Source organism: Chaetodon auriga, chromosome 16 (genome assembly GCF_051107435.1).
Source record: "Chaetodon auriga isolate fChaAug3 chromosome 16, fChaAug3.hap1, whole genome shotgun sequence".
Taxonomy (NCBI): domain Eukaryota; kingdom Metazoa; phylum Chordata; class Actinopteri; order Chaetodontiformes; family Chaetodontidae; genus Chaetodon; species Chaetodon auriga.
In genome coordinates this window covers 550,001-571,993 of record NC_135089.1, presented here as the reverse complement: position 1 = coordinate 571,993, position 21,993 = coordinate 550,001, and the positions used below count along the sequence as shown (strand labels likewise).

Here is a 21,993-nt window from a genome sequence, read left to right as displayed (position 1 = left end):
GGATTTAAAAAGTTGAAATGAAAAGTTTTTATTGATGATAACAAAAACAAAAGCAAACATTTATTTTTCTGCTTCGAAAAGCAAACCAACGTTTCAGAGTCTTTCTTCAGATCAGCTGCTCCGCGGGACAAAACAAACTCGTTCCAGCTACACTGACAGAACCACGTGCTGCGTTCAGGGAGCAGAGTATGAATGGGGATAAATGAGTTCAGCTGTTTACATGGTGGCCTGGTACTTTTTTCCATTTCCTGTTTCCTGCGTGGAAGCTTTCAGACCCACTGCTGCACAAACAAACAAACAGTAAATATGATACACTCCTCCGAATTTACCCAGAATTCATCAGGAATGGTGTCAGAATCAGACCACATGACCTGGCCTGATAACGTCCAGGCCAACAGTCATGGAGCGTTCAGGAGCTGAGGTGAGCGTGGGGCATACGGGTATCTCTGTGAGTGACAGGATGAAGGCTTGATTTACCACAGTCTTTGATGTTTGACGATGAAACACGTCTGAGGTCTCCATGGAAACACTGTGTGTGTGTGTGTGTGTCACTGGGTCTGAAGTCAAGGGGCGGGGCTTCAGGCTGCAGACAGACAGGCCTGCCGGACGCTCTGAGCCCAGGTGTTCAGCAGCTCCGTCACCGAGTGTTTGTCCGGCAGCTGCAGCAGTTTGGACGTCATGTTCCTGTGGACCGTCTGCAGGAAGCTGTTCGCACCTGGAGGAGCAGACACAGGGTCACGTGATCAGATACAAGAGGTCACGTGATCAAAACCACAACTTCTACAAAATGAATACATGCAATTAATGTGTTAACATGCACACGGGTGTCGTGCTCATGCAAACAGGTGATCCAGGTTCAGAGACCTGGACGTGGTTCAGAGACCTGGACATGGTTCTGATCATGTAAACAGGGAGATGAAGGAGTTCAGGTGTGGCCAGAAAGCAGATCCTTTCTAAAAGAAAGGATCGCCTCACACAGACCTCAGACCAGCGATATCTGCAGGGATTCAATGTTGATGATTTAATGTGAAATAAAACGATTATTGATCTGTCGTTAGCCGATCGATAAGTTGTCAGCAGGCGCGTCGAGCAGCATCGTTTACACTGATAATCCATCGTCCTCCATCGTCAATAAAACCTGTAAAACCTCGTGTACCCTGGTCTGAAGTCAGCTGTGACTGACGCCCACGTTCTGGAGCAGGTCTCACCGTACTGGTCCCCGTCGTCGGCCCAGTATGGACTCTGATCAGGATAATCAGCAGGAACGCTGAGCTGCAGAGGAGGAACGCTGGGAAGGTTCTTATCATCTGAGAACACAACAAACACAACAAACAACCTCGTTATCACATGAACTGAGCGAGTCTGCAGACCTGGACCTGGACCAGGACCCGAGACACGACCCGGACCGAGTTCACACAGTTCAGCCAATCGTCTCATCGTCTGAGGACCCAACATGTCAACATCCATCTGTTTCAGGGTTCAGCTATTAATTGAAACATTACAGCGTCAGGATCACAACGTCCGTCCTGAGGCTCTGTGGCGCCACAGAGACGTCCTGTCCTGCAGATCTCACTGTCCAAACATTAAGGGACGCCCTGATTAAAAAAAAGACTCTTAACGATGAAATCACGGCCGTCTGATCGTCTGCCCGGCGTCGGCTCGTCAGTTCGTGAACGCTTTGGTCTAAACGTCTTGATCAGATCAGGGTCACATGACCTCTAAATTATCATGCAGGTGAGATACTTTGACCTTTCCAACGCTACGTGAACTTTAATAAGAAGAAGTGGACTCGGCTCTGGAAGACGCGGTACGGGCCGAGTCCAGGTCTCGGGTTCAGGTCTCTCTGTGCCGGCCTCACCCAGCTTGCAGACCAGGTGCACGGTGCCGTTGTTGCTGCAGTACGACGGGTCCAGGTTGACGAGGAACTTGACGTCCAGGCGAGCCACCTCTCCCTGCAGGATGTTGGGGATGGTCTGCCGCTCGTCTTCCTCATGCTTCCTCTTTCTGCCGGAGATGTTGGGACCCCTGAAGAGGAGACAGACGGCCTTCATCACTGGCGTTCAGTTTTCAGGTGACCCGTTTTTATTCACTTTGTCTGAATGTCAATTGGTAAAGACAGACAGATGTTTGGTTTTCTGACACCTACGTGATGGGAGGTCCGTGGATGGCGGTCATGGCGGGGGCGAAGGTTCGGTACAGAGAGTGGTTGAAGACTGGCGAGCGGATGTTGGCCATGACGGCGTCCAGCAGCGGCTGACACAAATACTGCTGCTTAGTGGCCACCGGGGGGGGAGGGGGCGTCGGCTGAAAGGAGAGGACAAACTGTCACAAATTCAACGTTTACAACATCTGAAGCTTCCAGCAGAGGGCGCTCTGAAACTCCAACACGGACCTGCTGCAGCCGGCTGACCGATCAATAAACTGAGCTAATCAACAAAAGGTGAGGGCGACACTGGAGAACAGAGCTGAGAGGACCAGGTAACATGGAGGAGCTTTGGGTTCTGAAGGCCCTCACAGAACTGGAGTTCCATCAGTAACCAGCATGTTCCTCACTGTAACACGGACTGCAGTCACATGAAGACGTGAAGCTAACATTAGCACCAACACACGCTAATCTCTCGGCTGCTGCTGCAACAACAAACACACAAGTCTTCATCTGCTGTCACCATGTGAGGAAGAGGAGACCCAGAGGATCACCCTGATGGAAAAGTCCCCACAACAACTGGAAAACAGTCATATCGTTCTGTGTGTGCTAATCAATGAGCTTCAGACCGTTTGAGGATCAAAACCAAACACTGATTCACTTCAAATGAAGCTCGAGGACGATCGATACGACTTCAAACATACAACCTGAACGCTTTGACGTGTTTCTGCTTACTGTTCTTTCTGCTGGTTAGCCCGTCGAATCGGGCATTAGCACGTTCTGTGGCTAACATGGCTAGCAGCAGTGTTGCAGTCCACAGGCTGGAGCAGTGTTGGAGTGTCTCACAGTGAGGACAGTCAGAGAAACTGTGGACGTTCAGCCTCGTTTAAAGAACCAGAGCAGCAGCTTTGACGTGGAAACTGTTTCTTCTCGTAGCTTTTTGTGTCGTCTCTCGTAGCCTGAGCTAACGTGAGCTCCACCTTCATGCTGCAGCTCGAGCTCAGCTGGTCTGAGGTTACAGGAAAGCGTCTGTATGGGAACGTATTGACAGACGTGTCCTGTGGGACACTGACGGTGGGACTTAGAGAATATACTTTGAGTTTTCTGTCTCATAAATGCTGCTGAGACCTTTGATCCCACCCTGTCCAAACACTCTGTAAAGAGCAGCTGTCTGACTGCCTGACGCTCCGGAAACCAGTGAAGCAACATTAACTGAAGCTGGTCTGACTGCAGACTCTTCATCACACTCCTCCTCAGCAGCCAGAAGCTCATGCCGTCCTGCTCTGGAGGTCTTCAGGATGAAGACAGAGCAGCCTCAGACCCTAACGGACGACATGGCGATTGTGTTGAACAGAAGGAGCTCTCACCACGGCCATGTCGTTCTTCAGCTTCTCTAAAGCGATCTCACACTTCTGCAGCGTCTTCAGAGGACACCTGCAGCGGAGGACAGACGCGGGTTATTCACGTGAATCAGTGCCGATGAGACGTGAGGATGTCAGGGATCAGCTGTTACCTGGTGTTTGGATCTGTCAGGATGTTCAGCAGACTCTTCATCTTACTCAGGTCCTTCTTCCTGTCTGTGAACACAGAGACGGACATGAGCGAGACATGTCTTTCATTCAGTTTCCTCTGACCGAAGGTTTTACTGACTCAAATGATTGATCGATCAATAGCTGTCGATCAATGAATCGATTACTGGGTTAAGGGTTTGAGCTGCGAGGCCGACCTTCGTTCTTGTCGATCTTGTTGATCATCCTGCGAAGAGGTTCGATGTATTTGGAGAGCTGCTTGAGCTTCTCCATGTACTGCTGGTCCTCCAGAGACGTGGCTCCAGCTGGACTCATCACTGAGCTGGGGTTACCTGCAGGACATCAGGGGGACAGGTGAGGTCACAGGAGGTCAGGTGAGGACAGCAGGATGACAGGTGAGGTCAGGTGAGGACAGCTGCACCAGGACAATCATGCGACCTGGTTTGTTCTCCTGACCTGGCCTCTGTCCCTCTTTTATCTACCTGGGTTGCGTACCTGGAGTATTGAGCGGTCCAGGAGAGGGGACGCCATAGTTCTGGGGGGTCCGGGCGTTGGCGGGGCTCTGTGAGGGCTGAGGGGACGGGCTGGGCTGGAAACCCCCCGGAGACGGAGTGGGACCGGAGCTGAAGACGGGAAGCAGGACAGATTTAAAAAGCATAAGGACAGCTGGCGTCTGATTCATCTGAAGCCGCTCAGGTGAGACACCTGGTGTACCTGGCTGAGTTGGGCTGCGAGGTTGGAGGCTGAGGTGACGGCTGAGGAGGCGGAGGCATCGACTGCGGCGTCTGGACCTGCACAGGTGATGGCGATGACATGATTGAATGCTGCTGTACCTGCGGAGCAAAGTGATTGGACGAGAAGAGAGGGCAAATGAGCCAATCACAGGATGAGAGGCGGGTTGAGACTTCCCGATCAGTCGATCATTTAAGGTGGATCAATGAGTCACTGTGGACTGCAGCTGTTTTTATGATCAGCTGATCTACAGATGATTTTCTGATGATCAATCATCGTTTGGAGGTCAGGTGACCCCACAGCCTTCAACAATAAGAGCGGGCAGCCCACAGGCCGCCTGAAACAGGCCCAGCCCTGCTGCCCATCACGCTCCCTGCTGTGGAGTAATCAATTAAAACGATCAGCTGATCAGATCCATAACATCTGATGCTCCATTCAGCAGCAGGACGGGACGAGGTGAGGCGCCCTGTGGACAGGACAGGTCAAAGGTCAGACTGAGGGTTCGTACCTGCTGTGCCATTGGCTGTCCTCCAACTGCGGCAGCTGCAGCGGCGGCGGCGGCAGCGGCAGCAGCAGCAGCGGCGTTCGGGGGAGGGATGGAGGGGTTCAGGGCGGCTCGAGGCAGCCGGGCCGGAATCTGCATCCCAGGACGGACCAACTGCAGAGGACACACAACAGACACACCTGGACCAATGAGCAGAGAGGAGGTGCAGCGCAACACACACACACACGCAGACACACGCACACACGCAGACACAAATGATGAACAGCAAACTCTGAACATCTGAAGAAGCTCCAGAACCAGGTGGAACCAAAAACTACACGTCTCACTCAGGGTGACATGTCCCTGCACACCTCTGCTCTCACACATGAAGCACCTGCAGTCTCACCTGTCCGGGAACGGCAGCGGCGGCGGCGGCGGCTGCGGCGGCGTTGAGCTGGGCCTGTGCTGCGGCCTGCTGCGCCTGCTGGACCTGCTGCTGCTGCTGCTGCTGCTGCAAGGCTGCACGGGCCTGCTTTCACACACACACACACACACACACACACACAAGGCAAAGCATGCAAGCAGAGGGGGGGGTGAGCGAGATCACCCGGTCGTTTGAGCGTATTGATCACCCGCTGACACACGAACACCAAGAACATTCATTTAGCAGGAAAGTGAAACTGCTGAACGATAAGTGATCAGGGCTGGTTTTCGTGGGACGGCTCGGCCCCCGCGGACCCGTCGGAGGCCGTCGGACCTCGGCTGGATTACAGCACAGACTGAAACAAACTTCTCTGCTCTTGGACGCTGCTCGTTCGTTCATTCACACCCTGAAATGCTGTAAATCAATCAGTTTGGGCTTTGAGCGGCCTGCAGTCACCTGCTCGTCTCACCTGGAAGGCCTGGATCTTGAGCTGGTGCTGCTGCTGCTGCTGACTCAGCGAGTTGATGGGGACGTGCTGCGTGGACGCCATCTGTCCGGCCAGAGACTGAGGCACCATGCCGGGCTGCTGCTGCTGCTGCTGAGAGTGTGGAGGCATCTGGCCCGGCTGAGGCTGAGCCTGGGCCTGAACCTGCTGCTGCTGCTGCTGAACCATGTGCTGGATGGACTGGGCCTGGGCCTGAGCCTGGGCCTGGGCCTGGGCCTGGGCCTGAGCCTGAGCCTGAGCCTGAGCCTGGGCCTGGGCTTGAGCCTGAGCCTGAGCCTGAGCCTGAGCCTGAGCTTGAGCCTGAGCCTGAGCCTGAGCCTGGGCCTGGGCTTGCGCCTGCGCCTGAGCCTGAGCGTGCTGCTGCTGGAACTGCAGCTGCACCATCTGCTGCTGCTGCTGCTGAATCCTGGTCTGGTGCATCTGCGGACACAGTGAACAGTGAGGGGAGGAAGAGCGTTGGCCGATATCACTCCTTCATTCCTTCTATGGGCACACACACATATCTGACCACTGAAGCCGATTCTGACTCAAACGACATTCCTATGAAATCCCTGAAATGACACCAGGTGAACTGAGAGCTCAGCAGGATCACCGTGAAACCAAACACCTGGAGTTCAGGCTACGAGCTGCGCTGAGGACGTTCGCCTGCAGTCGCTGCGTAACGCTGCGTTCGCCTGGCCGCTGGCACGGCGGTGTACCTGGTTCTGCTGCTGGTTCTGGGCCTGCTGCTGCTGTTGGTTCTGGTGCTGCTGCTGAAGCTGCTGGTTCTGGTGGTGCTGTTGCTGCAGCTGCTGCGCCCTCAGCTGCTGCTGCACCTGGAACTGCTGCTGGATGGCGGCGTTCTGCTGCTGCTGCTGCTGCTGCTGCTGCTGCTGCTGCTGCTGTTGCTGCTGCTGCTGTTGGAACTGCTGGAACTGGATGGACTGCTGCTGCTGCGCCTGCACCATCTGCTGCATCGGCATCTGGCCCGGACCCCCTACTGCAGAGCGAGTGACAAGAAGGTGAAGGGTAGACCCGGTCTACAGCTCAGAACCAGCCTGAGGAGCCCCCTGGGGCCTCAAACACACAACGTGCCAAAGCAGAGACTGAAAGTAAGACCGGCTCTGATGCCAAAATACGCAGCCAGCATCCACCGAGCGCTCTGAAGATGTGCATTTACAGCAAACACACACACCATGGAGGAAACACACTCACTGGCTTGTGGGTTTCCAGCCACCCCTGCCATGGCATGCTGGCCTATCTGCATCGGCCCCATGGCCCCCATGCCACCCACTGGAGCCCCGGTGGGGCGAGGCCCCATGCCAATGGCGCCCGGGCCCCCTCCAACCCCTGTCAGGTTAGTCAGGGCATTCATGGGATCTAGCAGAAGGGTAGACAACAGACAATATTACGCAGCTCCAACATGCACAGCAGAAGTCATGAACACCATGAGTCTGGTAGTGGAGGTCCAGCAGAGGACAGAACACAGCAAAGAAAACCAAATGAAAGGTGAACCAAAGCCCAGAGACATGAACAACGTCCACTCACCTGGAGCTCCGAGTGTCTTCTTGTCTGTGAAAAAACACAAGTTATTAGAACCCACTCGACTCGGATCCATCTTTAAAGTCACCGTGGAGTCGAGCTGACAGCAGATCAGTGAAACCTGAACAGACAGAACGAACTGCACACGAGTCACAGTCAGAGTCTGTCATCTGTTATTTACTGTTTGTTTGTTTCTAACCAGGAGAATCTGCTGAAGTCTGACGTCTTTAAATGTCTCTGCTCATAGTGTCCAGAGACAATAACTCCAGAGTCCCATGTGAAAACATTCGTCTCTACACACTGTTTTCTCTGCTCCTCTCTCGCCCTCTCTGTCTCTCCTCTCCTGATTCAATGAGTTTATTTCAGCCAAACCAGAGTCAGTGATGATTGTTGGAGCACTGAAAGATGAACCAAGAAGGTTTTGATGAGTTATATTTGGTTTCTGTCAGTTTGAATGAGGTTTGTTTGAAGATGTTAAATCACTGTTTCCGTGAATGGAGTCTGGTGGCTGAGGTGAGAGCGACAGAACAGCTGATTGTGGTTAAACAAGAAGGATCTTCTCTTTAACATGAAGGTTTGGCTCTGCAGGGATCATTTCCATCATGTTGTCTGACACTTTTCATAACAACCTGTGCTGAAACACAGTTTCAGTGGACGAACGTTGACTGTGTGAATGAAGATGACACTGGACCAGTTTGTCCCCATTAGTCACTTGGACACAGAGACATGGGGTCCACAATCGGCACGTGTCCGCATGCAGATCCTTTAAAAGACGTGTTTCTGCTGAAACAACATACTGGTTGTACTGGCTTTCCCTCTGATGGACATAACGTGTCGAACTTGTTTTTTCTTGATGCTTGGCCTACAGGAGGCCAGCCTTACAGGTCACTGCTGTCGCTCCACCTTTCAAATATGCGTTCAGGTCAAATACTTACGGATGTCTCTGAAGTGTATGATGAGCCTCGCCACCAGAGACAGATACTCCTCCTGAAAACAACGACACATTGAGACCACCATGAAAAGGAAATCACATTCAACACGGACGGCCTTGGACCAGACCAGCCTCCTGCGGTCGGAGAGACTTCCTGCCTGATCAGGACTTACTCTGGACTTGGCTTTGACGTAAACGTGGTTCTCCATGTCATTGCTGGACTTGGTGTGAGCTGTTCCCGCCTTCCTCATCGCCTCTTCACTGGAAGGAAACACACTGATCAACACACTCCGACACGTCGACGTTCACACTCCGTGAATGTGTCAAACACGTTGTGAACACTGCTGAGCTGTTTAGATTTGCTAACACGCTAACAGGTAGCCTGCACCCTCATCCTGTCTTTGTCCCATCGTCACTTTACTGTAAGTAAACACGTCGACCTCTGAAAGCTGCTGCAGACCGAAGACAAATGTTTTCTACAAATACTCTAAAGATTCAGTTTTCAGCTGATGACAGACCGAGCGTCTTTGGACCGTCGGACAGTGAAAACAGTTTAAATTGTGACAGGATTTCATCAGGATTCATTAGGAAAATAACTTCCACATTAGCTGATGCAGAAAATTAGAGCTGTAAAGATAAATCGATCTTTTTGATAAGTGATCAATTGTTAAAGTAACTATTCTGCAAAACAAGCAGAAAATACTGTTTTCAGCCTCTCAAATGTGGAGATTTTCTGTTTTCTATCATATGAAACTGAAAGTTTTTGACAGAACAAGACATTTTAAGACTCTGAGATAATGGGACGGACATTTTCCACCGTTTCCTGACACTTAATGGACCCAAAGATTCATCTAGAAAACAATCAATAGTTCCAGTCCTACAGAAAGTACGATGCATATATTTATTTTACTGCATCTGCTAAATATTCTCACAACAAAGCTGCTGTTTCAAGATAAAAAAGACGCCTCATGATCTGGTGTGAAAGCTGTAACTCATGTTAATAAGTAATGTTAAGACGCATGTTCATAACATTCGTTATACATGTGAACACACTAAAATCACCACAATGCCACATACATCCTTATTTTGTATTCATATATAGTATATATGAGAAAATACTGAGTAGTGTACTTTAGAAAGTATGTCTACTAAAGTCCTGTTGGCGTAGTCTCGTTTCTAATGAGTGAAAACTGCTCAGAAACAGCGTTATGTGCTTTGGCAAAAGTACGCAGTCAAATCCTTCTTGTTCATATGAATGAACACATGAATAAGATGGTTCATTTTTGCATCATGAGGACATTAAATCACACATAACTATAAAACATGTTCATGTTAGGAGCTCATCTCTGCTGACTATTGAATTAACCAGTGGCATTAATCAAACCAGACTTGAACAAGTCAAGAGTTAAACTCGCTGTACGGACACTGAAGCTAACTATGCTAATAATAAAAGCTGATAGGAATCTCCACCAAGCATTGTTCTGTTAATTTTAGGTACACCGAATATAAGATGGATCGACATCCTTCGGAATATGTTTTTTGATCATTAATGGATTTATCTCAAGTTTGCTTTTGTACAAGTCGGTCTTAATTTACCGATTTTTTTAGCGCAGTTTGACGTGACGCTCTTTCCTGTCGAGCTAACGATAGCTTAGCTCGTCAGGCTAACGCAAGAGAAACAATGATTTAGCTAAAAACACAAAACTGAACCAAATATCTCACATCTGAGCGACGACTTTTTGTCGGAACTGAGGGCTCCTCCAGTCGCTGTCCGCCCCGGGCACTTCCATTGCAGAAATGTTATGTTTATGGAGAATTTTCACTTCAAGAGTTTAATGTTTTCCCTCTGCTCTTCCTCCTTCCGCTCGGGGGAAAATGGCGTCTGTTGTGCTTGTATCCTTAGACGCTACCGCCGCCTGCTGGACGGACGGTGAACTGCTCACTGCAGCTGATACTGTAAATGAATCCGCTGATGATGAACTTCATTGATCAATGACAAAGAGGTTCCAAGAGAGTCATTAAAATATTCTATATATATATTAAAATACATAGAAACAGAGATTTAATTCCTATCACGGATTACAGAAAGAGTGAATGGAATTCCAGAAACTTCCCAACAGATCGTGTTACTGAAACAGCTGAATGAGTGTTCCCTCTTTAGTTTTAGGTCTGGGACAGTTTGATGAATCATATTGTCTGAAAATAACAGAGAGACAGAGTCAAAGGACATGTCCTGATCAAAGATAACTCAGGTTCCTTCCAGTGGCGCTGGAGGTCAGAGCAGCTCTGTCATCACACGCTGAGTTTCTACGGTGTTAGAGACAAGAACTAGAACTTCAGTTTAACAGCATAAGGTCAGAGGTCATCCAGGGCTTTATGTCCTTAGGACACGCTCAAACTTTAGTTAACGGATTGGTTTCATCTGGTTTCATTGATGAATATATCTGAGTATCACCTGCATTGCAGTGAAAGTTGTTTCCAGATAATGTTCCCTAAAGGAAGCAGGTAAAGGGTGAATACAAAGGGTCCAAACACAGAACCCTGTGGAGCTCCACAACTGGCTTCAGCGAGCACAGAGGAATCATCATTAATATGAACAAACTGAAATCAACCTGATAAATACGATGTAAACCAGCTCAGTGCCGTTCCTTTGATGCCAATGAAGTGTTCCAGTCTCTGTAACAGGAAGTGATGGTCAGTGGTGACATCTAACAAACCAGTACAGAGAACCTGAGGTGAGCGTCTAACAACTGGTCCAGGTCTACGCTGTCCCCTACGCTGTTTTCAGTCCAGGCTTAGAACTGATGTTCTTCAGTAGTGTTTGAGTCCTTCCTGATTTTTAACTTGTCCTTACGAGGCGTCAACCTTTCGGATCCAGCTCCAGAGTCAGGGAGCTTCACTGCAGACCATCACATCCTGTTCTCTCCTCTGGGGGGCGCTCCAGAGCTCTGTACACCAAAAACCAGCAGGCACAGGACCAGTTAGTGTCCACAGAGCATCAGTGTGATGATCAGTCCCATCAGTGTCTGTTAGCCTCAATCATCCACTGACCGACAGCTTCACACACACACTTAAACATCCATCCATCCAATGATGCTGCAAACAGACACGCTGCTCATCAGAAGCACACACTCCATGTAGTAATCGATTACATTACCCACTCAGTATTTGTTTACAGTCTACAGAACACCTGACTAGTATACAGACACGTATGTGTGATGGTCATTTTCATGCACACCCACAAGACTGTGTTCATGATGATAAGAGGGAGGAGGACGTGAGCGGATGTAAAGACAGTAAAATAAAGCAAAACGCGTCAAACAAAAGCTTTGACAAAGAGAAAAGTCTGAAGATGAGATTCAAACTCAGGACTCACAGAGGTCTACAGAGGCTCTGACAGCAGAAACCTGATCCGCCTCAGTCACAAACCGTGAGCCGGGAGGATCCAGCAGGCCTCCATCCACAGACCCTCATGGTCCAGAAGTCACAGACCAGGTCACAGGTCAGAACTGGATTCAGGAGCCCGACCGTTTAAGGCTTTTAACTTGAAATCTATCAGGAGTCAATGACAGATAAAAACAACATGAGCGACTTCCTGTGGATCAGCCAGTGATGAAAAGACTGATGTCAGAGCAGAAACATGGCTGATCGTCTTTGACTCGATCAATAAATCAGAGCTCAGATCAGATCTTCTTAGTCCTGCTTGTTTATGCTCACCTGTCTTACCTGTGTCAGCCGATGTCTGTTTCTGCCTTCACCTCAATGATGATGCCTACAGAACAGTCACACACCTCCAGCCTACACTTCCCACAATCCTTCTGTGCAGAGCAGCCGGCTGCTCCACGTGCTCGGGGATTTAAACAGGTCTGTACTCCACAGAGGAGAGAGGAGGGGCGGGAAAGTGTGTCACTGGGGCACGAGGCTCTCCCCGCGGTCACATGGTCCCGTTTTCTGCCGCGTGCGGGCGCATCATCACCCGCCGGCAGCCTGCTTGCTGCGCGCGCGCCCTGTTTGAAAAAACATTGAAGAGAGCGAGAGAAGCGCGTGCAGCAAACGGCAGGATCCTCGTGCGGTCGACAGACACCACTGTGTTGGAGTCAGTGTGAAGAGCAGCGGAAAGTCGAATAATGGAGTAGAACCACAGCAGAGACGTTGTTTCTTCTTCTTCTTCTTCTTCTTCTTCTTCTTCTTCTTCTTCTTCTTCTGCGTTGTAAATCCTGCTGCCGCTCCTGGTTTGTGATGCGGGCGGCGGAGCGGAAAATATTCGGGATTTGTTAAAAACTCCCTCGTGCGTGGCTCTGTCAAAGCTCAGGATGACGACGACTGCCATGGACACAAACAACAGTAACAACAACAACAACAATACAGGTAAACAACAATCCTCACGCGTCCTCCTTACCTTTCCTCCCGTCAATGCAGATGCGGCGCGCGCGCGGCGTGTCGGCGGTGCGCTGGAGTTTAGAAAGAACCGATCTGTCGGTGTGAGGGTGGAGATCGTTACTGAGTTTCACTGCACACCTGCCGCTTCACCTTTCACCTTTCCGCTCTGTTTGTTTTCATGTCAGATTTCATGTCAGGTGTGAGCGAAAACGCCGCGCGTCAAAACACACCTGCGTCTGATGTATGATAGTGAATCAGAGTTGGCCGAGGACTGTGAAGATTCTCAAATGACAAACTCTACAAATGTAATCAATAAATTTAGGAGTTAATGTGACGCTTCACCGCGCCTTCGGGTTAAGCACTAAGCGAACAGGGAAACACCGCGCGGCACACAGTTCTGCGCACACCGCGCGACAAGAGTGCGAAGACTAAACTCTGAAACAAGCACGAAATAAAAGCTTTTTACGCGCCGATGGTGCGTTTGGACTCAGAACTGCGCATCAGACACTGTGCAGGTATGTCACGCATGACAAGTAAACCTTAACACGGAGGAGAGTACAATCAATCAATCAATCAATCAATTAATCTATCGATCTGTTTGATCTGCCAGCAGATATGAGCGCAAAGCTCAAACAGGAAGCTGTGAATGACTCAAACTGCGTTTAATGACGCTGTTTCTGCGCTTGCGGTGGACGCGCGCGTTTTGACGCTCATTCATGCGTTTTAGTCGTCGTTAAAGGCTCGAGCTCACCAGGTGTATGAAGTACAAAGGTGCGACAGGAAGTCATTGTGACGGTTTTACAGTCACGTAGAGGACACAAACCTGCAGGTTCCCGCGGGCTGACCTGGGCACATGTCTGCGGGTCTGAGGCGGATCATCACGGGGACCGTCATCGTGATTCCGGTTGTGTTTCGTGGAACTGGGTCATGATGACAGCGGTCGGTCGCTGGGTCGCTCGGTGTCAGGTGGGCATGTGTACATGTGTGCACGGGCGTGTGCGTGTGCGCGCCTCCCTCCGGCGCGGCGGCCGTTGCCGATGCACATGGACCGGCTCACCGGGCCATGTGCGCTTTGTTTTCACGGAGCTCGGCGCGCTGTGATTGGCTGCCGCTCAGACTGAGCTCGTTGTGTAATTCTCCTCCTCCTCCTCCGTCTGATCGGGTTTCTGTCTCCTCTCTGCTGCTCACTCTCCTGCACGTTTGACAAGAACAAAACTGTAACTCACCTGTGTGAAGGTGTGAACATGGACATCACATGTTCATGTTGAATATTCACACATTCACACTGTTGGAAACGCAGCTGTGATCACGTGAATGTCACCAGTGAACTAATGTTTCATCTTCATGGAGAACACATACTGACTCAAACTGCGCTCAGATCAGTTTCAAAGGTCTTTTTTCATGCCTGTTCTGCCATGTGCCACTCTGACACCCCCCCCCCCCCCCCCCCCCCCCCGTGAGAAGGTATACCACCCTCCTCTTCCTCTGGTTACCATGGTCACAGCAAACTCTCTGTTTATCATCTGTTTAAAGGCTCAGAGCATGAATCACATGAAACATCTGTGACTGATGGGACCAGGTCTGTTGTGGTCTGGCTCAGCTGGAGCAGGTCTGTTGTGGTCTGGCTCAGCTGGAGCAGGTCTGTTCTGGTGGTGGTGTTGACAGTCTGAAGAGTCTGAGGTCTTCAGATCCAGTTCCTGTTGTCGTTCTTCTGAAGGTTTCTTGAATCCTGTTTGGGATCTGGGACTGAGGTTCAGGTCCAGTTCCCCCTGTAGAATCCAGTCCATCAGGCCTGGATCCAGGACCACTCCAAACTCTCAGCTTTTCTGCTCCTCTTTGTGCTTTTCAGCACAAATGTCGCTGCACAGAAATAAGCTGCTGTTGGCGTCCATGTTTGTCGGCGTGGAGGAGAACCATACGACCACGAACCCTCCAATCAGACGCGGCCGTCTCCTCGCAGCCTAACACGATCACTGTAAGACAAGAAATGAAGAAACGTTACCAGCAGGACGTGACGTCAAACACTCCTGATGTTAGCATGCTAACAACTAGCTGCAGCCCGGCCCATCTCATTTGACCACTTTGTCCGTCCGGAAGACGAGTTTAGTTTTCGGGGTCAGCTCATCGTGAAGCAGACGTCAAACTGGACGGACACCAGATGAAGCTCATCAGAGCCCAGCAGCTGGGCTCAGGTGAGGACACGCTCAGACACAATCCTGTGTGTCTCCGCTGTCCCTGGAGTCCTGGAGCTGCTGGAGACGTCTTTACTCTTTACTGCTGTTTTGATTGGGTTTGTTGTTGTTTTGTTGTCGGCATGTTCAGAAAATCTGTTCATGGAATTCATGTTTCGGGGCCAGAGTCAGAGTGTGTGTGTGTGTGTGAGATCAATGGAGGGAACGTGAGAGCAGCAGCAGTGTGTGTGTGTGTGTGTGTGTGTGTGTGTGTGTGTGTGTGTGTGTGTGCCTGCGTGTGTGGGCGGGCCGGACTGGAGCCAGTCCCGTTGCACAGTCTGCTGTGTGGAGGAGGCACGTGGCTGAGGGGCGTGACGGCACACGAGCCCGTGCTCCCCCCTCCTGCAGGAGGAGGAGGAGGTGCATCACTGACAGCAGCAGAGGAGACGCTATCTCAGATCTGATCTCAGAACTGTGATCTGATCCGTCTGAGATGTTTTATCATATTCCTGCCGTACTCTTTACGTCCTTTGAGGACGCTTCTGGAGCTTTAGTGACAGTATGACTGGTCTTCCACAGCATGTGGAGACGCTGATGAAGACGCTGATGAAGACGCTGATGAAGACGCTGTTGTCAAACTGTCACCATTAACCTTTAAACGTACTTCCTTCATGCTTGTTTCTGTCTGTTTCTGTGACTCAAAGTAGCACTGAATGCTAACTGCTAACTGCTAACAGTCCTCATCAATGAGCCTCACACACGTTCCTTCATCACATGAACACACACACTGTAGATCATTCTGACTCACACACACAAACAAACAAACAAACACACACACAAACAAACACACACACACACACCGTCCTGCTGCCACAAACAGTCAGTACAGCACATTTTATATACTTGTATACTTTTGTGTCCGTCTCTCTCCCTCTGTCCCTCTGTCTCTCTGTCTGTGTGTCTGTGTGTCTCTGCGTGTCACCTGACGTCCGGCGGTCACGTGCAGCCTGTCACATGGTGAACATGGTCTGCTGCAGAGCTTCCTTCACACCTGCACTTCAAACACATGCAGCAGGTAGCTGTAGCAACACGTCTCCATCACGTGACCGCCGTCCCGTCACCTGCAGAGGCTTCGTCTGTCTGTGCATCACCACACCTGTCCCGCTGAGTCAGGCGTGGACACGTAGACATCATTCGGACGCGGTAACGCCACCCTTAGTGACTCCACCAAACACCTGGCTGATCCAGACCTGAGCAAAGAGGCGGAGCTTGGGCGGAGCTCAGCTCGCCGTCGCTCATCATGACGCAGAACGTTCAACTTCACTTCAATGGAGATATCAACTCCAGAGGGGAGAAACTGTTTGGACCAGGATGAATTCATGTCTGACATTTTAACGCGGGGGTCTATGGGGACGACTCACATCTGAAGCCGGCCTCAAGTGGCCGTTTGAGGAAATGCAGCATTTAGCAGCTTTTAGCTTTTCTGCTCTTCGTTCATTTACAGGCTCAAACTTTATTGATCGGCTGAGAAACATGACGTCATTAAAATCTTCTTTCAAATCATTTTCATGGAAGAGTCAGATGATCCCTCCTAACCCTAACCCTGGTGGACAGACAGACAGACGGACAGACAGACAGACAGACAGACAGACGGACAGACAGACAGACAGACAGGTGGACAGACGGACAGACAGACAGACAGACAGGTGGACAGACAGACAGACGGACAGACAGACAGGTGGACAGACAGACAGACGGGTGGACAGACAGACAGGTGGACAGACAGGTGGACAGGCAGACAGACAGACAGATAGGTGGACAGACGGACAGACAGACAGGTGGACAGACGGACAGACAGGCAGACAGATAGGTGGACAGACAGACAGACGGGTGGACAGACGGACAGACAGGTGGACAGACAGGCAGACAGACAGACAGACAGGTGGACAGACGGACAGACAGATAGGTGGACAGACAGACAGGCAGACAGACAGACAGACAGACAGATAGGTGGACAGACAGGTGGACAGGCAGACAGACAGACAGATAGGTGGACAGACGGACAGACAGACAGGTGGACAGACAGACAGACAGACAGACGGACAGACAGACAGACAGACAGGTGGACAGACGGACAGACAGACAGACAGACAGGTGGACAGACGGACAGACAGACAGACAGACAGGTGGACAGACGGACAGACAGACAGACAGACAGGTGGACAGACAGACAGACGGACAGACAGACAGGTGGACAGACAGACAGACGGGTGGACAGACAGACAGGTGGACAGACAGGTGGACAGGCAGACAGACAGACAGATAGGTGGACAGACGGACAGACAGACAGGTGGACAGACGGACAGACAGGCAGACAGATAGGTGGACAGACAGACAGACGGGTGGACAGACGGACAGACAGGTGGACAGACAGGCAGACAGACAGACAGACAGATAGGTGGACAGACAGACAGACAGACAGACAGACAGGCAGACAGACAGACAGATAGGTGGACAGACAGACAGACAGACAGGCAGACAGACAGACAGATAGGTGGACAGACAGACAGACAGACAGACGGGTGGACAGACAGACAGACAAGCAGGTGGACAGACGGACAGACAGGTGGACAGACAGACAGGCAGACAGACAGACAGACAGACAGACAGGTGGACAGACAGAAAGACAGGTGGACAGACAGACAGACAGACAGACAGACAGACAGACAGACAGGTGGACAGACAGACAGACGGACAGACAGACAGGTGGACAGACAGACAGACAGGTGGACAGACAGACAGACGGGTGGACAGACAGACAGGTGGACAGACAGGTGGACAGGCAGACAGACAGACAGATAGGTGGACAGACGGACAGACAGACAGGTGGACAGACGGACAGACAGGCAGACAGATAGGTGGACAGACAGACAGACGGGTGGACAGACGGACAGACAGGTGGACAGACAGGCAGACAGACAGACAGACAGGTGGACAGACGGACAGACAGATAGGTGGACAGACAGACAGACAGGCAGACAGACAGACAGATAGGTGGACAGACAGACAGGCAGACAGACAGACAGACAGACAGACAGATAGGTGGACAGACAGACAGACGGGTGGACAGACAGACAGACAAGCAGGTGGACAGACGGACAGACAGGTGGACAGACAGACAGGCAGACAGGCAGACAGACAGACAGACAGACTGGTGGACAGACAGGTGGACAGACAGACAGACAGACAGACTGGTGGACAGACAGGTGGACAGACAGACAGACAGACAGACAGACCGGTGGACAGACAGGTGGACAGACATGAGCTGTAAAACCTTTCAGGTTTCTTGCAGCGCCACCATCAGGTCAACATTCACACACTGACAGACTCTCTGCACTCTCACCTGCGCTGCAATCCAACATGGCTGCCTGACTGGGTTATCATCATCATCTTCATCATCATTGACCTCTCTCCTCCCTCTCTGCAGGAGGTGTGATCTCCTATGTGGGCTCATGTGGAGGCTCTCCAACCAGGACCAGCCCAGTCTCCATGTACAGCGAGAACTCCAACTCCCAGCCCTGCTTCACCTCCTCCTCCTTCTTAACGCCCTCCTTCCTCAGCAGCAGCTCCAGCTCAGGCTCCGCGGGAGAGGATGGCTCCTCCTCGGCCTCCTCCTCGGCAGGAGGTTCACCTCGAGGCAGAGACGACGGAGGTTCTGTGAGGGCGTCGCCCAGCAAGTCTGTGGCCAGTCTGACCAGTAAGAAGCTGCCAGTTAAACCAGTATCACTGATCATTACAGACACAGTTTGAGCAGATGTCATGTGAAGTCATGTTCTTCATCTTCATCTTCATCTTCTAGTTTTTTCTCTGGATCAATAAATCAGACAAATGATCAGATTAAATAAATCATCTGCACAAATTAAGTGTGTGTGTGTGTGTGTGTGTGTGTGTGTGTGTGTGTGTGTGTGTGTGTGTGTGTGTGTGTGTGTGTGTTCCAGAGCTGAACGGCATGGTGCTGCTGTGTAAAGTCTGTGGTGACGTAGCTTCAGGTTTCCACTACGGAGTTCATGCCTGTGAAGGCTGCAAGGTGAGACATTCATCATACACACACACACACACACACACACACATACATACACACACACACACACACACACACACACACACACACACACACACACACACACACCTGCTCAGATGCTGTTACAAGTGGAAGCTAGCTCGTGAGCTAGCCATTTAGTTATTAAGATTGCGGTCGTTGGTGCCTGGAGATTTTTGTTGGTCCACCTGCTGGAGACAGCTCAGGTGGAGCGAGTCTAAACGAAGCTCTCAGGCCTCGGTGCGCTGAAGGTGCTCACATCAAGTCAAACGCAGCCACTGACCGTCTGTGGTCCTGCAGGGCTTCTTCCGCCGCAGCATCCAGCAGAACATCCAGTACAAGAAGTGTCTGAAGAACGAGAGCTGCACCATCGTGAGGATCAACAGGAACCGCTGCCAGCAGTGTCGCTTCAAGAAGTGTCTGTCTGTGGGCATGAGCCGCGACGGTGAGCGCTCGCCTGTCTGTCTGCTGTCTGCCTGTCTGTCTGTGTGTGCACCTGTCTGTCTGCCTGTCTGTCTGTGTACCTGTCTGTCTGCCTGTCTGTCTGTGTACCTGTCTGTCTGCCTGTCTGTCTGTCTGTGCACCTGCCTGTCTGTCTGTCTGTGTACCTGTCTGTCTGCCTGTCTGTCTGTGCACCTGTCTGTCTGCCTGTCTGTCTGTGTACCTGTCTGTCTGCCTGTCTGTCTGCCTGTCTGTCTGCCTGTCTGTCTGTGTACCTGTCTGTCTGTCTGTCTGTCTGTCTGTGTACCTGTCTGTCTGTCTGTCTGTCTGTCTGTCTGCCTGTCTGTCTGTCTGTCTGTCTGTCTGTCTGTGTACCTGTCTGCCTGTCTGTCTGTCTGTCTGTCTGTCTGTCTGTGTACCTGTCTGCCTGTCTGTCTGTCTGTCTGTCTGTCTGTCTGTGTACCTGTCTGCCTGTCTGTCTGTCTGTCTGTCTGTCTGTCTGCCTGTCTGTCTGTCTGTCTGTCTGTCTGTGTACCTGTCTGGGTTAACATGCAGTTGTGATTCCATCTCTGATCTGATCTCCTCCTCCTGCTCCTCCTGCTCCTCCTGCTCCTCTTTGGTCCACAGCGGTGCGTTTCGGTCGGATCCCGAAGCGTGAGAAGCAGAGGATGTTGGCTGAGATGCAGAGCGCCATGAACAACATGGTGAACAACCAGCTGCAGAGCGACTTCCAGCTTGCCAGCCTCTCTTCCTCCTCCTCCTCCTCCTCCTCCTCTTCTTCCTCCTCATCCTCCTCGCCCTGCCCGGGGGTGACCATCGCCCCCCAACCCCAGCCTTCAGCCCTGCCACTCGCCCCTTCCTCACCCTCCCCTCTGGCACCGGCCTCCTCCTCCTCCTCCTCCTCCTCGCCACCTCCTCTTCCTCTTCCTCCTTCCCCCTGTCAGAGCCCCTCCCCCCCTCCCAGCCCCGGATTGGACTCCACCATCAGCACCATCACACGCGCTCACCGTGAGACCTTCCTGTACGCCCATGACAAGTTGGCCAATCCCCACACGCAGCCTCAGCAGCAGCAGAATAACCACGCCCACCACAATGGGGAGGTGGAGCACTGGGGACCCAACCGCTGCCCCAAGGGTTACCACGCCAACGGCCTCAACACCATCTATCACCATAACAACAATCTCGGGACAGGGCGCCACCTGCTGCCGGACAACAGTCAAAACCTCACACATTATCACCATGGCAACAGGAGGCGGAGCCTGCACAACAGTAATCTGATTGGAGGAGATGGGCTCAGTGATCATGTGACCCAGGGGCAAAACTATCCAAAGAAGAACTGCATGGGGATCGTGCTGGTAGGAAGCAATAAACAGAGCTTTAGTCCTGCTAGTGCTCCACATGAGCTGGTCAGTGTGCTCTCATATGATGGGCTAAGCTACGCTAGCTAATCAGCTCAGTGTGAGTTCTTATTTCAAGATGAGTCGATGGAAATATTTTCATGTTTTACAGTAAAAGAGGGAGAGTGATGACATATGTTCAGCACCTAACGACATGAAAAACACAGGGACGCTGATTAAACTAATTTCTGCGTACTACATACATGACATCATGCTAACAGACTGAGGCTAATGCTAACATGTGGACTTTCTGTCACTCATTACTGTTGCTAAGCTGTGATTGGACTTTTGGCGTGCAGGTGAACTGATGGACCCCTCTTGTCTCTCAGGCCTGTCCGATGAACATGCAGCCTCAAGCCGACCCCTCAAAGACCCCTCAGGAGATCTGGGAGGACTTCTCCCTGTCCTTCACCCCAGCTGTGAGGGAGGTGGTGGAGTTTGCCAAACATATCCCAGGATTCAGTTCTCTGTCCCAGAACGACCAGGTCACGCTGCTCAAGGCCGGCACCTTTGAGGTAAGACGGCATCAGCATCACACGAACACCGTCCATGACTTTGGTCAGTTACTAAAACAGTCAGAGTGAAGGAGGTGGAGCTGTCTGGGACAAAGTACAATAGCTTCAACAGCTTCTTTCTCCCTCCAGGTGCTGATGGTGCGCTTCGCATCCTTGTTCAACGTGAAGGAACAGACGGTGACCTTCGTCTCTGGTGCCACCTACAGCCTGGAGGAGCTGAGGGTGATGGGAATGAGCGGGCTGCTGGGAGCCATGTTTGACTTCAGCCACAAACTGGCTGCACTGGAGCTGACCGCCCAGGAGCTGGGACTGTTCACCGCCGTGGTGCTGGTGTCCGCAGGTGAGGGCGGAGGGATGATGGGTGTGTCGGTCAGTGATGAGGTCCCGCCTCCCCTAGTTACTGTTGCTAAGCTGTCGATGTTTCCGCTCCATCACAGCACATGAACCGTTTAGAGATAACTGAGGTAGATTTACAGTCAACCAAATCTGGATTCTACCACAGTCCCACACAGCGTGCATCAGTTCTCTAATATTCTACTATTTATGACCTTTATCTCCACCATGAAAGATTCACTATATCATTTTTAATTGGACAGTTTAACATTGAGAAGAGAAAAATGCAAAGTGAACCCGACACGACGTGACAGCGTACCGAAACGATGAATCAGTGGTGTGGAAATGTTGCTCTCTGGTGAATTTGTCAAAAAAGCATGTGACCATC

At 51.3% G+C, this 21,993-nt stretch overlaps 2 protein-coding genes across 10 annotated transcripts in view; one reads left to right on the top strand and one right to left on the bottom strand.

Moving 5' to 3' along the window:
- Positions 1-12: 12 nt before the first annotated feature.
- Positions 13-14,067, bottom strand: med15 (mediator complex subunit 15). Of its 9 annotated transcripts, none has more exons than XM_076752937.1 (20): positions 11,987-14,067; positions 11,646-11,821; positions 9,992-11,217; positions 8,443-8,530; positions 8,274-8,325; positions 7,345-7,368; positions 7,012-7,176; positions 6,516-6,796; positions 5,782-6,237; positions 5,283-5,420; positions 4,913-5,062; positions 4,387-4,505; positions 4,168-4,295; positions 3,870-4,004; positions 3,657-3,720; positions 3,511-3,577; positions 2,147-2,304; positions 1,859-2,025; positions 1,209-1,307; positions 13-715 (listed from the first exon to the last, which is right to left on the bottom strand). In XM_076752937.1, the coding sequence occupies exons 3-20, from the start codon at positions 10,057-10,059 to the stop codon at positions 579-581; spliced, it is 2,496 nt and encodes an 831-aa protein (XP_076609052.1). In that variant the 5' UTR covers positions 10,060-11,217; positions 11,646-11,821; positions 11,987-14,067; the 3' UTR covers positions 13-578. The 9 variants fall into 9 exon arrangements, with proteins under 9 accessions (XP_076609052.1, XP_076609048.1, XP_076609047.1 ...); XM_076752933.1 differs by having other exon boundaries at positions 1,157-1,307; positions 5,295-5,420; XM_076752932.1 differs by having other exon boundaries at positions 1,157-1,307; positions 5,283-5,417.
- The window catches only part of nr1d1 (nuclear receptor subfamily 1, group d, member 1), an 11,373-nt gene continuing 1,910 nt past the window's right edge, over positions 12,531-21,993 (top strand). Inside the window, exons 1-7 of the mRNA XM_076752939.1 lie at positions 12,531-12,637; positions 18,308-18,577; positions 18,819-18,907; positions 19,220-19,364; positions 19,988-20,715; positions 21,087-21,272; positions 21,402-21,612. Coding sequence (XP_076609054.1) covers positions 12,583-12,637; positions 18,308-18,577; positions 18,819-18,907; positions 19,220-19,364; positions 19,988-20,715; positions 21,087-21,272; positions 21,402-21,612 — 1,684 coding nt within the window. The 5' untranslated portion in view covers positions 12,531-12,582. The remainder of the gene's footprint in view (positions 12,638-18,307; positions 18,578-18,818; positions 18,908-19,219; positions 19,365-19,987; positions 20,716-21,086; positions 21,273-21,401; positions 21,613-21,993) is intronic.

Bases quoted from the DNA above. Each gene is read 5' to 3' on its own strand.
- med15 (XM_076752930.1), bottom strand. From the start codon at position 10,059: ATGGAAGTGCCCGGGGCGGACAGCGACTGGAGGAGCCCTCAGTTCCGA. The intron at 4,005-4,167 runs GTACGCAACCCA...GATGTCCTGCAG, and splicing joins TGGACCGCTCAATACTCCAG to GTAACCCCAGCTCAGTGATG. The intron at 2,026-2,146 runs GTAGGTGTCAGA...TCTCCTCTTCAG, and splicing joins ATCCACGGACCTCCCATCAC to GGGTCCCAACATCTCCGGCA.